We start from the raw sequence: 15,308 nt of genomic DNA, 5'->3' as shown, positions 1-15,308 counted from the left end.
TAAACAGTCTCTGATGGGCATGATACGTGGAAGAGCAGATAATTATATCCCTGGGTTTGTGTGACTGCCCCATACATTTAACTATATGTGATCCGCCTGTGCCTTTTGAGTCAATATCAAAGCCAAGGGAGTTAATTTTCAGGAATGATTTTGTCAGTGACATCAACATGGGTTTCTGAGATACCTGTAAACCGGAGGCAGTTTCGGCGGCTATACTGTTCTGCGTTGTCGGCATTTAGTTGTAGTTTTGAATGCAGTCTCTGAGTATAGCTTTCTATGATTCCAGCTGTGTAATTCTGATGTTCAGGGCTGTAGTAATATAATCTATTATAGAGATTTTATCATTTGAAATAACATGCTTTAATATAAGGTATCAATAACCATCTTTATACATTTTATTTGAAATAACATTCTTTAACATGTTTGAAATAACATTCTTTAACATGTTTGAAATAGCATTCTTTAACATGTTTGAAATAACATTCTTTAACATGTTTGAAATAACATTCTTTACCATGTTTGAAATAACATTCTTTAACATGTTTGAAATAACATTCTTTAACATGTTTGAAATAACATTCTTTAACATGTTTGAAATAACATTCTTTAACATGTTTGAAACAACATTCTTTAACATGTTTGAAATAACATTTTAAACACATATCCTTTAAAATGTTTGAAAAAACAATTTAAAATAATATCCTGTATAACAGTTTTGGAATATAATATAAATTATTTATGTCTTTGTCACATTTTAAAACGACATTTTAAATAACATTCGCTATAATTTTATTGAAATATAAAATTAATAATCGTTGTCAGTTTGAAATAACGTTTGAAATACCATCTTTTAACACTTTTTGAAATTATAATATAAAATATCTATCTTTATCACCGTTTAAAATAATATGAAATATAACATCCGTTAACACTTTCTAAAATGTATAAAGTAACATCTTTATCCTTTTTGAAATAACATTTTAAATCAAATCTTTTATCACTTTTCTTAAACAACAGGGAAAGTGCATATTGTATCACTTTGTGAACAACCATTAAAACTACATCATTTATCACTTTTTGTGACGACTATTGAAATTTCATCTTATGCCACTTTTAAGAAAATTGCTCCAAAATCATTATCATCTGCAGCGATAAAGCTCAAATCCTTTTATCTTACTGATGAAAATCTGCATAATTTCATTACCGCAAATTCGTCACAATAGGCCCCATCTTTAAAGTAAAAATGCAGCATCAATTATCACATAAAGAAAATTCAAATTATGACAGTTCGAGATCATCGTAAATAGACGTACGAATTCGTTACAGTCCCTTTAATTACGATGCTGTCTTTCACGTGGAAAATATGGAACTCCCATACACAAACATTCATCATGTTTCGTGTAAAACTTGTGCACAGTTCTGTTTGTTTATCTAGTTTAGGTAGACATAGGTGAAATATGTTTGTCATTTGGGGGAGTACAGGGTATAAAGTAATACAATTCTAATTTTGTTAGAAATTGATCGTGTTTCTTGCAATGTGACTGGGTGTAAACGGTCATATGATTAAGATCCAAGAATGTTTTAGTTTTGTAAATCAGTACATTTTAAGGCCAACAATTCTGGCTCCATTTCGGATTACAGTGCGATTCTGTCAAGCTTTGCCTAGATCAGTTCCTTATAATATCCCATCAACAATATCAACAACCATCGCAAATGTGACTCCAGATCAAATTTGGGAACGGCAGATAAAATCTGCGATTAGAAATTAAAATGTTGCAATCGCATGAACTTTCTGCACCCAAACACTGTTGCCGAACAGGCTTTAAGACCTTAACGTACTTCTTTGAATTTCTTATTTACAATCAGCTAATAATGGCTCATGGTTATGGACGTAAGAGCAGTAGATCATATTAACAATGGCTGCGATTTTTGGCGGGCGGGAGTTTAAAGGGGTGATATCGGCACAGGTAGAAAACGAGAATAATGAAATAATAAATGCTGAACGCATAAAGTTTATTTTCTCAATGAAAACAAATCATATCGACTCTCAATATCTCTCGTGTTGTGATTTGTACGGGCTAGGTCGTCCTCGCTTGCTAAGTGTAAAATTATTTTCTTAGTTCTGTATCGAACATAAACCATGTTTACCGGCTACTTTTGGTTTGCAATGATGAGGCTAAGTATTTGGTGCAGTGTAAAGAGGTGAATGAAAGAAAACTATAAGCTACCTATAATTTAATATTTTTATTAAGAAATTCTCTGATACGATGTCGGATGGGAGGGTACTTGGAATTATAAGGATCAAGTGATCAGGACAGGGTATTTATAGAAGTGAATGTTCAGCTAATTACTCATACAGTTAACATAAACCTTCCATCTTTATTTATTTTGTCAGTGATTAGGTTAAAACTTGCACTTCAATGAATACCCAGTCATGATCATTTACTCATTTAATAGCAGTTGATATAATAATCCTAAATTGATGTATTAAAAGCAAACAAATAAAATACTCGTAGGCGGACGCTATTAATTTATTGCAGCGATAATATACTGCTAGATGTATCAACGTGTTTTAACATTACAGCGGCCATGGAAATGGGTACCTGTTTTGGATTAAGTATATCAGCTTCATCATCCTTAGAGGAAATTACGTCAGCTGCACCGAAAGGTCTTAAATTTCTCCAGGTCGACCCACTGAAAGAATTAAGGATTTTAGCCAGTCTTATACGTGAGGCAGAACATGAAGGATACAAGGGAATAATTTTAGGGGCCGATGTTGCAGTTCTTCGAGGAAGAGACACTAAAGAGAGGACAGATCCTAATTTTCCTCCTGGAATGAAGTAAGTGATTAATCATAATCAGGCCTGACCATCAAATAAACAATGAGCTTGAGTTTTACATTGAGTTTTGACTCTCAATTAATCAGAAGTGGCGTTACAAACGTTGGGCTGTTTTTGATAGGGTGACACAAGTATCAAATTCAGAAGTTGTATGGTTTATACAGCAAATGTTCAACTAATGCGAACGGAAACAAATCTGAGAAGTAATACTAATAATACTAATTTCTATTTTAGAAAACAACAGGTTTCTTATAAAAGTCTACGTACCTTGTAAGACATTCTTCGCGCCGTTAGTACGCCTACCAGAAGCAACCAAGACAAACGCTTCCAAGCTTGATGTTTTCCCAAACATTGTTATTTAACATAAACGAAAATCAAAGGTTAACTGAGTGTTTCAAATTAGATATGGAAGAAATCCTGATTGGCATATTTTTTGCGGAGGTGTTATTAATATTTTTTCTCTGATACTGTATTTAATCAATACAGACCTTCCGTCTCACCATAGTGCAATATGTACGCTCTGTGCCCCTGAATCCCACAGTAGAAGCAAATACAACCAATTTAGACAACACCAATTGCTCGGATGCCTTTGTAAGAACATTTGTCAAATATTCACATTGTCAACACATTTTGTTCGCAACAACATATTCATTTACTGGTGAAAGAAGAATCTGAATATTCCCTTTGTTTACTGCACCTGTTTTTCTGCTTCTATATTCGGTCTTGCTTTTAAAATAACAGGTCTTTAAGATGACTTGTCGAAGAGTTGTCTTCCACCCCATCAATGTTGGCTCCATGGTATATTAGACCGTGTTGTATCCTTTGAATAAAAAAACGTATATCGCGGAGGTATTATGTGGATTATGGCATTAGTTTGGGTAAAATGTCCACAAATTTGATATTCGAATGGTAATACAGTTTTCTGCTAATTGCTTGAACGTGATGTTTCAGCATATATCAGCTCAATTCTTAAATATCTACTTTGAAGCAAAATGGCTAGAAACATGTAGTGTTTTTAGCATGCTCTGGTATTGATCTGTGGTGACTTCATATATATTTTAAATAATTTGTTGAATATTCACCAAACAGTTGAATAAAAATAATAATAACAAATATTGGATCATTTTTGTGTCCCAGTCATTAAATCAGGAATCTAAAATTCATAAGTTCAAATCCAAGCCATAAAATTCCGAAATTCGGCTAACTGTCAGACATTCAGCAAGGGTGGTCAAACTGTATCTGCATGGTTAAATTTTGCAGAATGGGAATCTGGGAGTTCCTCCTGGCAGAGTACAATAAGCTAAGGGAAGCGGAAGGGAGACCTTCTATGGCGAATATGGCGTATTTTCGCAAGGAACAACCGGATTCATCCCGCACCTGGGATCTAGTGCAATGGTTAAAAAATACAACCAGTCTGCCTATCATAATCAAGGGAATTCTCACAGGTATAGATGTTAGCCCATGTTACAATTTATTGACGTGTATGTTTATTTTTTAAAACTTTCTTAGTTATGTGTTTGTGTTCGAGCACGTGTTCTATTGGAATATAAAGGAAATTTAGTCTTGCCTATGACCAGTGATTGATGCAACTCTTCAGTTATGCAACCCTTTATTTATACAATCCTGGATCAACGACACATAAGTAAGACTGTGAAAAAACAAACAACTGTGAACAAATGAGCAAATTGTTTTGGAACACAGAAACTTTGTTTAAAACACGATGGTAAGACTTAAGAAAGACCACCATATAATTACTGGAAAATTTTGTTAAGTGGTAAAATACTTCTGGAAATGTATTATGTTTCCGAGTCGTTCAGACAGAAATCTTAACAGGTGACATTCAACTTCTCTGACGTATGGGCCTTTGTCATGCTCTCTCTCTCTCTCTGAATGAAAGAGTCGATTTGACTGTACGTAACTTCTCACGTTCGTTTTCTTTTAATCACATCTCGCTAATTAATATCACAGACATTACCAAATCTGTCATATGGTATAATTGACCTCATTTGATAGTCAAACGAGGTCGTGCACTATATTATGAATAAAGAATGTGAGAGATATCAGCCAGGACTGCTCCTTTCAGGTGAAGATGCAAGGATAGCGGCTACGTTAGGAGTCAACGCAATCATAGTATCTAACCACGGTGGCAGGCAACTGGATGATGCTCCAGCCACGGTAGGTAATTAATCAAACAAGCCCTTACTAGCGGCGACAACCGCCATTACTATGCGCATGTAGGTAGCAGACGTTACGACCCTAGACCTACACTTTACCAAACACAAATTACTATAAATTTCTGTCTCTCTTTCTCTGTTGACAAAATTTTAAATGACAAAATTATCATTATCGTCGTTGTTGTATCCTTATTAACGTCATATTCATTGTCATTGTTAATTATTTACTGTGTTTTCATAATAATTAATTATCACTTATTATTGTTGTTATCATTGTTCTTATGATAGTGATTATTATTATTATTATTATTATTATTATTAGATCGATGTTTTAAAAGAGATCGTGACTGCAGTGGAAGGTCAATGCGAAGTCTATATTGATGGCGGTATAAGAACAGGAAATGACGTTTTCAAAGCCCTCGCTCTGGGAGCAAAAGCTGTTTTCGTTGGAAGACCGATGCTGTGGGGTATCGCTTATGATGTAAGATGCCTGTTAGAACAATTTTAATGATAACCGTAGGCGATAAGAAGAAAAAACATTCACAATAATACAACAATAAGCAAACATGTATTATAAAGTCTAAACAATTTTCAGCTGAATCGTAAAATGCGCCACGATATGTTTCGTTATCGTTCAGAAGCCTATGTCAGAAATATATCTTGAACAGTTTTCGTTAAAACACGACTGGACATATGTTTTGTGGACAAAATAAACGATTTCATTAGCAAAACAAAAAATTGTTGTATTATTAGAGGTTAATGTTTTGGAACGTCAAACGCAACGCTAACTTGGAATGTTGCAAATAACACAAAACTCACACTCCATTCGAATAATGTTCCGTCAAAATATAAAATTAACGGTTATATGATGGTAGTCCAATTATTTGGTTACGCTTATCAATACGCTTATCAATACTGTTTGGTTAAAGATGTTTTAACCAGCTTCCTAGAATGTTTAAATGATACTGAGGCACTTGATTTATGAGTTCAGTGACCTACTTTTTAATCTTGCTATCAAATACTCATTGTTACCTAGTTTGCTGCATTATGTACGCGATAAAAGCTCTGCCAGTCTTGATCATTCGTATTTTTTTTTTCTTCAGGGGAAGGATGGGGCCAAAAAGGTTCTAGAAATTTTACAAAAGGAGTTGAAAGTCACAATGGCACTTGCAGGTAAAGAATTCAAGATGTCATCCTGGTTATATCACGTTAAATGTGTTTAGTATGTTCTAAAGCTAGAAGCAATTGAATTGATTTTATGAGCGTGATTTATATATTTGGATAATGTGATGGGATAACACACGGTTTGGCGGTGTGTGTGTGTGTGTGCAAATAACGCCGGAGCACAATGAAAGAGTCTGCGTTTGATTTTTTCTTCAAGCACGATCAAATGCTGGGTACCGTGCATAAATTATATATCAAATCCTCACAAAAAATGAAGTTTTAAACACACAAAATTGTATTAAAAATTTAGTACAATTCTGATATACACGTCCAATAAACGTCGCAAATCGATCTTAACATAGCTGGCCCATTTCCTTCAAGTAGAGAAATAACTTCAGAAGTAGGTGTAGGATTACACAATTATCAATTTGACGTTTTTGATGAGTAGCTACATATGTTACAGCAGAAAAGAACGATGATATTATAGTCGTGACTTTGTTTCCTTCAGCTGCCATATTCTCCTACGTGAAGAAAAGTAGTTGAGAATATTATTTTAAGCAGCGGCGATTTACATCGGTGGTTTCTTTCTTGATTGAGCCAAAAATATCTAATAAATTCCGACCGTATGTCAAACCACCCGAAACTGACCCTATCATGTAAAGATTAATTTTCTGAACACGCCTAAAAAACATAAACGATGATTGCGTCATTTCTTACATGATTAAACCGATTCCGATTTGTTTAACGTAAACGCTTAAGCTTAAGTGACGTCTGATGTACTCAAACAACTGTCATGCTTTAGTACATATTTGGCTTTCGTTGGCCAGAGTTCACTTTTATAGGTATTTGTACACATGTACTTCGCGATTATATTTGCAAAGGCTTTCAATGCTTTAAACAGTGCATTTTTCGAAAACTAATTTGTAATAAACTTAAAAGAATTGGTCTTCTACATTTTAAAAGTGTGTAAATTTAATAAAAACCAGGCTCATTTACAATGTATATTTGACTGCAGGGAAGAGTAACATTTAAATTGTCCGACATACCCTTGTGATAATATTTGTCAAAGTATTTGATACTGTCAAGTATTGAATCTAGTCTACCATCAACATGAAAATATGAAAGTAATTAAAAGCCACTTGATCAGCACACAACAAAATTCATAATCGAACTAATTATAGTGAACATGTGTACGTTATCAATGCTTTCATCTGCCCCATACCTACTTTTCACAATTCCAAGTCCAGTAGTTCTGCACAAATTAAGAACTTTTTCTCCATAATGGTTGACCTCCCTTTAATATTGGTTTGCTAGATATCTAACTTACCTTGCATATAGCTAAAATGAAGAAGTGGGTCAGTAGTACAGTTATACCTAATACAGACGGGTTCTACAGTATTATACGCATTAAAATCACCACAGAATATATATTTATGATCTGTGTATTTCTCTTTAATTTTCCCACATCGCTTCCTATAATTGCACATGTATTTTACTCTGAGCGAATGGATTAGTTATCTAACGAAATCTTCACGTATCCAACAAAAAGGCTGAAAATATGTTACAACAAGAGGCAATTAACCAACTAATATTTTAGAAATGCTATGCTCTACACAATTTTTTCAGTCTATAAAATGTAACTAATTGTCATCTACAGCTATTCCTCCAGAGTTTCTCTTTCCTTTCTATGTTTTTTGTTCTAATACAGACTAAACATCCATATCCTAGTAGTGTGTGTGTGTGTGTGTGTGTGTGTGTGTGATTTGGATATTTAACGTAACTTCCCCAAAAAGTCAGTCATATCGTTACTATGTCTGCAGTGTGGCAGTTGACAGTGATGTTTAACATCATGTCCCACCCAGTCACATTATTCTGACACCTAGTAAAGTAAATTGATCTGCAACATCTGCCCAAGACTTTATAAAGCCAATAATAGTAAAATGTGAAACATAAATTTTAAAATCACTATATTCTATTTTGCCACATAAGCCAGAAATGTCCCACTTTAAACGCCTTAAACCAGTATTCTTGTATGTGACGCTCTCTCTCTCTCTCTCTCTCTCTCTCTCTCTCTCTCGTATTTGAGCCTAGATGATATGCTTCAGACTTCATCAAACACATAGCCGTCAACCGTCAATAAGCAGATTATCTTGCTTATAAAATGCCTTCTTTTCTTCCTCGAATGCTTTCTTCAGAGTGGGATGGATACTGGTTCGAACCCGAATTAGGAAGTCTTCCGCATCAAGAACCCCCTTACTCTGTATTTGATAATAGTACTACTACTGCTACTACTACTACTACTACTACTACTACTACTACTAATGATGATGATGATGATGATGATGATAATTAACCATTTTTGAAGGCATTTATTTCTTACTTCAGGCATGCTTTCGCTATCGAGCACTAATACTCATTTCTCCGTTGTCTTACAGGTGCACCTACTATTGCAGATATTGTTGAAGAAATGGTCATCCACGAGAGTCATTTCTGGGTTAAGAATTAACGTCGTAACTGGAAAAAAAACACCATCCAAATCCGTTTTTAAAAAAAAGTATTTTGCAATAACATTTTAATTTGTAGTCTAATAAGAGAATACTACTGCTAAGGTTTTTTTCTGGACGATTACCGCCAATTTCTCAAAATGGTTTTGTGTCAATAAAACGTATATTTAAATATTTATCTGATCAAGCAACAATCTTTTAGGTCAAATGTATAAACAATTAGAAATGTAACTTCCACAAACCAGATCAGCGATCTGAGGGGTTAATTGTGACGGCTCATTTTGCATAGATTTGAAATTCCAACAGGGCCCTACATTCAACGTTAAGATAGCGGATCTACAGCAAAGAAAAGCAGACATGACAAAGAGGAAAAAAATAAATCCGCACGAGAGAAGACAATGATTTTGTTTATTACAAAAGAGCATTATCGACGGGCAAGATTACTGTAATATATATTATTTTGTGTTTAGTTTGGACATACATAATTTCTAGTGAAATAAACATAGTATTTAAATTAAACAATTAAGTAAACAGTTTGAGTTTTACTTTACCTGCTTCAGCTCCTTTTGACTCTCCGTTACAACTAACAAAATCCATTCAAATCAATCTGTTGTGTAAAAGGATAAGCCTATATAATGCAATGGTTTATTTATAACGTAGTGATCAGGACTCTCGGTTCGAACTTGTGTAATTCCAGGTTCGATGCTGACACCTATAACTGTCAATCTCCGCCCACCTATGATCAAGAATTTGTGTTTTGGCTCTATAGTTTTTCCCCCTTACGGACACTTGACGTTACTTTCCCCGCCCACTTACCGTGGGTCGATGAGCAGATGTGTATGCTACGCGCGAATGGCTGTGCCAGCAATTTTATTGCATCAATATTTGGTCCAGTGTGGACGGTCGAGAGGGTATAATGGTTGTGTGCAGGCCGGGATATGGTTAGATCCGGTCCGCCCAAAAAGCAACAGACCGCTGATACCAGTCGAAATGCATGCTAAATTCGCTTTTAAAGGCAAACATTTTAAAATTTCCGTGTTGGTGATTATACAAAGTACAAATCTGTAATGAAATATTTCAGAAAGAATACATGTTTGTTGTGTCTTACAGAGAGAGAGAGAGAGAGAGAGAGAGAGAGAGAGAGAGAGAGATCCTGGGGAATTTAAAATACTGTAGGGACATGGTCTTTCGTCGACTAGGATACAGGCGCTACAAGGCTCATCCAAAACGCAGAAATCTTGCGACAATACACATTTTAATTGAATATATATCTACTCTCATCATTTAGCAATGTTCTCTCTCTCTCTCTCTCTCTCTCTCTCTCTCTCTCGATGACGCAGTCAGCGACACATTCGACAATTATGCGACTCACTCGGCGACCAAGTCAACGACACTGTCGACGACTCTGCGACAGGCAGCGGCACAGTAGACGATTCTGCGACCAAGTCAGCGACACAGTCAACGACTCTGCGATGCAGTCGGCGACTCTGCTACTAAGTCTGCGACCCAGTCGGCACTCAGCAACCCAGTCAACGACGCATCGACACTCAGTCGACGACACAGTGGGCGACCACAGGAGAACCAGTCGACGACTCAGCGACTCCATCGGCGACAAGAAGCCAGGAATAATACGCTGGGGTAGAAATATTTCGCACTCTGGAGCACCAGTCCTCAGGCTGATTCAGCGGAGTATCACTCTAAATACAAAGACCTATCCTAAAGAACCCGTGATATTTCTTCATACACTATGTATGACGACCTTTTTTTCTGATCCTTTCCAGTGTTCTAAATTCTGGTAGTCCTCGGCTATGTCGTGCTCCAAATTGAACTTGCTTTCCACGGATGAACATTAACAAGTGAGCTGTTAGTTAATGATGTCAGATGCTGTGTTCAGCCTCCCGTTGGATATATCTATTTCACAATGGCGGGGGGGTGGGGGGTGGGGGGGTGGAGAAGGGGGTGGGGGGTGGGGGGTGGAGAAGGAGATGTACCAGACGGAATGACCTGGCAGAAAAAATACAAATTTAGACACTGAAAATTGCTCGTATTTATCGTACATTCACGTATAGGAAATGTCAAAGAAAACACGAACTTGTGTAAAGACAAAGATGTATGAGATAGTAAATAAAGGAAAAGCACAAACAAACGCAAATAAAAACATAGGTTGTAAGAGAGAGAGAGAGAGAGCGAGAGAGAGAGAGAGAATATTTTTGAATTCATTTCAATAAACAACACTGATGGACATCACAAATTGATTGTATTTATTGCTGGGTCACACCTGGAGTCATCTTGAGGGGATGGCACAGGACATAAGTCGCTGGCGATCATTTATGGGAGGCCTATACCCCGGCAGGGGTGACGGGCATAACTGAAACTGAACTACTAGTGTGTAAGGACGTTTTAATGCTAAAAGGTTCCATGAAAGTGTATTCACGGTTAATACTCCAGCCAGTTATTGCCTCATTCTGTATATGAACTGCAATGCAGAAATATAGATTTGCGATTATATATATATATATATATATATATATATATATATATATATATATATATATATATATATATATATATATATAGTGTACGTTAAAAAGGGGTTGCATTTATTGTCCCATCATGTAAATGACCAGTGGAAGGAATTATAAAATTGCCAAAAGACAAAAACAAGTATCTTAAAAATCCGCGAAAAGAACAAGACACTAACCTTCTTAATTATTGCTTCTAGGGAGAAATTCAGAACTCTAAATTTTTCTGAACTCAATTTAACACAATATAAATATATTAAAAACAATAAAGCAATGCAAATTGCGATTGGACTGTTACAGTGTTTTGCACTATATATTAAGTTTTCTCTAGCAGACGAAATAATGACAGTTTTTCATCAGCAGCAAAAGATTATCAAGAAGTTGTGAAATTTTACACGTGAATTTGTATTACAAAAATCTCCATTTAAGAAGATCTTGAATTCCTAATAAAGTTGAAACATCCTGTCACGCCTTCATAATGATCCAGAAGGATGGCTAAATGACGTACGATCGTCGTCATTTCTTCAAATAACACCATAACTTGTTCCCTTATAGACGTAAAAAAAAATAATGAAGATTTTGTTCACTTGGAAGAGAAATAAATATTATCACGCAAGGACTCACAAATGATTGGCTGCATTTATTTTGATAGGCGATGGAACGTTAAAAAAGAAGAAACCCCGGATGACAGAAAAGGGGCGCATAAGGAAAATATATATGAACTGGGTGAAATTAGATATCTGATCCAATAACAATTGGAAAGTCAATATTATCTCGTGACACCAGTTATGTCAGAGTGTGGGTGACTCAGAGGGTATTAATAGAGAAAAGTATGACGCTAAAGCACTCTCGATTTCTGTATCAGTACCCTTTTCATCGACCCACCCTGTGATATAACAGGTATCCCATTCAAGCATATCGTCTAACTAATTCAGGTTATGCGACTTTACCCAACGATTCGTAAAATACTTCAATACAGTCTGTTCCTCTGGAAACTGTTGGTTGGTGTCTTATGTGGATTGACTTGAAAAACTTTAATGTGATATCAACATTATATCTTTTTGTGGTGTGATAGTTGTTTATATTTGCTGAAAATATTCAGCACGATGTACACAAATATTTATAAATTCATGTTTGTTTATTGGTAATGACGCCATTTTAAGAAACGTTTTTCAATAAACTTTTTATTCCAGTGTAATGTCACCTTTCATTTTTGTTGTCATTAGATCCACCACATTGAAATATAATTAACATGTAATCAAGTATTTTTCGCTCGCTATGTGAGATATTCTAACACAGTTGATGTTGTTTCTCCTAGTGTCTCTTTCTCCAACCCTTGAAAAAATTTAAATATGGATAACTAATTCATCCTCGAATTTTCCAAGTCACCTCTATTTTAAGCCAATCACTGTATCTTTCTAATTTGTATTTGATGGCATCCGGTGACCTTTACTGGGAGCATTTAGCATTCGTCCCGTGTCATATAAAAATAAAAATATTTATTATCTGTACATATTTATTGCATCAAAGCAAGCTTCTTTCTTCTTGATCCATTCAGGTAAATCTATGTATGAGCTTTTTCCGGAAGTCGTGTTATATAGATAAGTGCAATATTAAATATTCAATCATTCCAAACATAAATCTTTCCGCTTACTTATTTCCTTTCCAAATTCCTTGTGTAAAATGTCAAATAGACTTTCAATGATATTGCCCATTTCCACTCTATTCAATACATCTATAGACCCTGTTCTGTAGTGAAAAATCAATAATCAACTTGTTCAGCCTCTTGAGTAAGCTGTTTTCTGAATATGATTATTAAATCTAAAGGGCAATGATGATCTTCTACAGATATTGTTAAATGTAATTGAAATTTATACAAATATTGGTCGTTTCCATAGCAATTGTTATGCTCATTTGAATTTCTCTAAATGAATATCGAAGTCGATTAGTAATAATTCTGGTAATAGTTTTAGGTTTTATTCTTGACCGTAGGATGCCTTTCCTTCCGCATGATGGGAGTTTTCAGGGACACAGATAATTGACCCGTTTGTAGTTACTCAAAGATTCACCACGCTGTTGAGTCTAATTTTCCCATCTGTGTGAATTAGTAAGTTCCTGTAAGTCGCTTGAAGTATTCACTTTTTAGACAACATAAATCAACATGCTAAGGAAGTGTATTAATGGGCATCACAATTCAGTACACATGGGGACTTGAATTAGTCGTGAGAAACACCAGTGTCCTGACAAATCAGCTGAATTAAACACATTGAAAGCTATAACAAAATATAAAAAAATTACAAAATATAAATTAAAAAATCGTTAATTTTATAGGCGGAGGTAATACATTATGGCCTCGATAGAGTGCTGTAACTTGAAATAAAAATCATTACAGATGAAAGTTTGGAACAAAACTCAGTTGAGGATGCATATAATTCGCTTTTAAATGAATCGAAGATTCTAAATAAAGAAAAACCCATCACTTTTAATCACAACCTGCATGACACAGAATCAAATTTGAACAGATTTTCCATTTTGCAACGGATTTAACAGAATTAGAGCAAATTAATAATGATCTCGGACATACGAATGATGACAGAGAAAAACGACAACTGATAAAGTAGAGTAAAAAGTTTCACTTGATATCTATCTCAAATTTATTGTTGATTGTTGGCATAACCCGCGCCATTTACAAACTGACGGCACCGCCAAAACCTGTTTAAAGAGCAGTTACAAGAAACTAAAGACACAAAGCATAACAGTAAAAGTCATGACATTATACAAATCAAATGTACTATGAGACACATATTAGATTCCTGAAATAGTGTATGCTTTATTTGTGGTTTGTACAAGCACGTCTTGTTTCGAGTTCTAAGTTTTTGTTAACACCTCTTTATGAGTAATAAAATTATACCATACTTAGCTTGTGTCAATAAGTACACGTGTTCATTGTTTTATATTGGCTCCTACCAAATAGTATCGGTATGAGGTATATTGGGCCGATTCAGGTCAAGTGTTAGAGGGTTGGGGTGGGTTCCAAAATTTCAAAAGGCCATGACATTCCTCGAAAGGGCACCCAAGCAAAAGTCAATGAGTGTATTTACTCAAATTTGCATGATAATAAATAAACGTGCGCAAGAATAAAATGATGGCCAAATTTCAAGTCACAAGTGACTGTTTGTGTGTGGACCTATTTTACAGGAATGGGGGTCTCCGTAAACCCCGAACACTGACACCGCCCACCCGACCCCCCCCCCCTCCCCCCATCCGGCCCTGGGTTTGTAATAAATTCATACCAAAACATACCAGAAACCAAGTGAAAACTATTATGTTCCGAATAGGTTGTAGGTTTTACATGATTGGTTTGCACAAACACGGTTAGCTACGTGTATTTCCAGTGTCCTTTGTGTTTGAATTCTTGTTGTAATGCTGGTCTTACAAAAAGTCTGTAATGTATTATAACTCATCTTGCATTTTACAAATAAATGCACTGGTACGAGTGTGTTGTTAGTTTGTAAACGTTAGTTGAAGAGGTGTTCCACCTATGTTCTTGTTTAGGGTTCAATATCATTTGTTATTTTGCAGAAGTAATGAAAATGGTCAAGATATGAATAGCAGCATATGTGAGTTATGGTGTTGGAATCAACTAGTTAATCATTTTGATTTATTTATTGTGTATTGACATAACAACCCAAAAGTTTCTACTACTTTATATTTCACTAAAGTTCAGAAATCCCATTTGTCCCCTATTTACACCCTTGGTATGGAACATGATGTAGTTTTATGCTGTTTGTGTAATGGATATATATCACACCTGATACTCAACCTCTCGTGCATAGGACACATAACACACCTGATCCTCGACCAAAATGCATACCTCTCGTGTATAAGACACATACCACATCTGGTCCTCGACCTGCGTGCATACCTCTCGTGTATAAAACACATACGACACCCGGTAGCCAGAATTCTGCTCATGTGTCGTTAAATCATATGCATGCACGCATGTTGTTGTAGGGTTTAACGCCATTTTTCAGCACACGATGGGTATACATGGCGGCCAGTATTAATAGTGGAGGAAGAACCCGGGAAAACCCTGGAAAGAAC

The 15,308-nt window shown here is 35.5% G+C and overlaps 1 protein-coding gene across 1 annotated transcript in view; it reads left to right on the top strand.

Annotated features, from left to right (window-relative positions):
- Window positions 1–9,215, top strand: part of LOC149786555 (2-Hydroxyacid oxidase 1-like) — a 31,746-nt gene extending 22,531 nt beyond the window's left edge. The window contains exons 3-8 of the mRNA XM_089977061.1: window positions 2,585–2,840; window positions 4,101–4,285; window positions 4,924–5,015; window positions 5,337–5,495; window positions 6,118–6,187; window positions 8,614–9,215. Coding sequence (XP_089833187.1) covers window positions 2,585–2,840; window positions 4,101–4,285; window positions 4,924–5,015; window positions 5,337–5,495; window positions 6,118–6,187; window positions 8,614–8,684 — 833 coding nt within the window. The 3' untranslated portion in view covers window positions 8,685–9,215. The remainder of the gene's footprint in view (window positions 1–2,584; window positions 2,841–4,100; window positions 4,286–4,923; window positions 5,016–5,336; window positions 5,496–6,117; window positions 6,188–8,613) is intronic.
- Window positions 9,216–15,308: the final 6,093 nt, after the last annotated feature.

The sequence above is a fragment of the Sinohyriopsis cumingii genome, chromosome 12 (assembly GCF_028554795.1).
Source record: "Sinohyriopsis cumingii isolate HCF-2022 chromosome 12, ASM2855479v2, whole genome shotgun sequence".
NCBI lineage: Eukaryota > Metazoa > Mollusca > Bivalvia > Unionida > Unionidae > Sinohyriopsis > Sinohyriopsis cumingii.
Note: the sequence above shows the minus strand (reverse complement) of the source record. Positions and strands in the feature narration are given on the sequence as shown.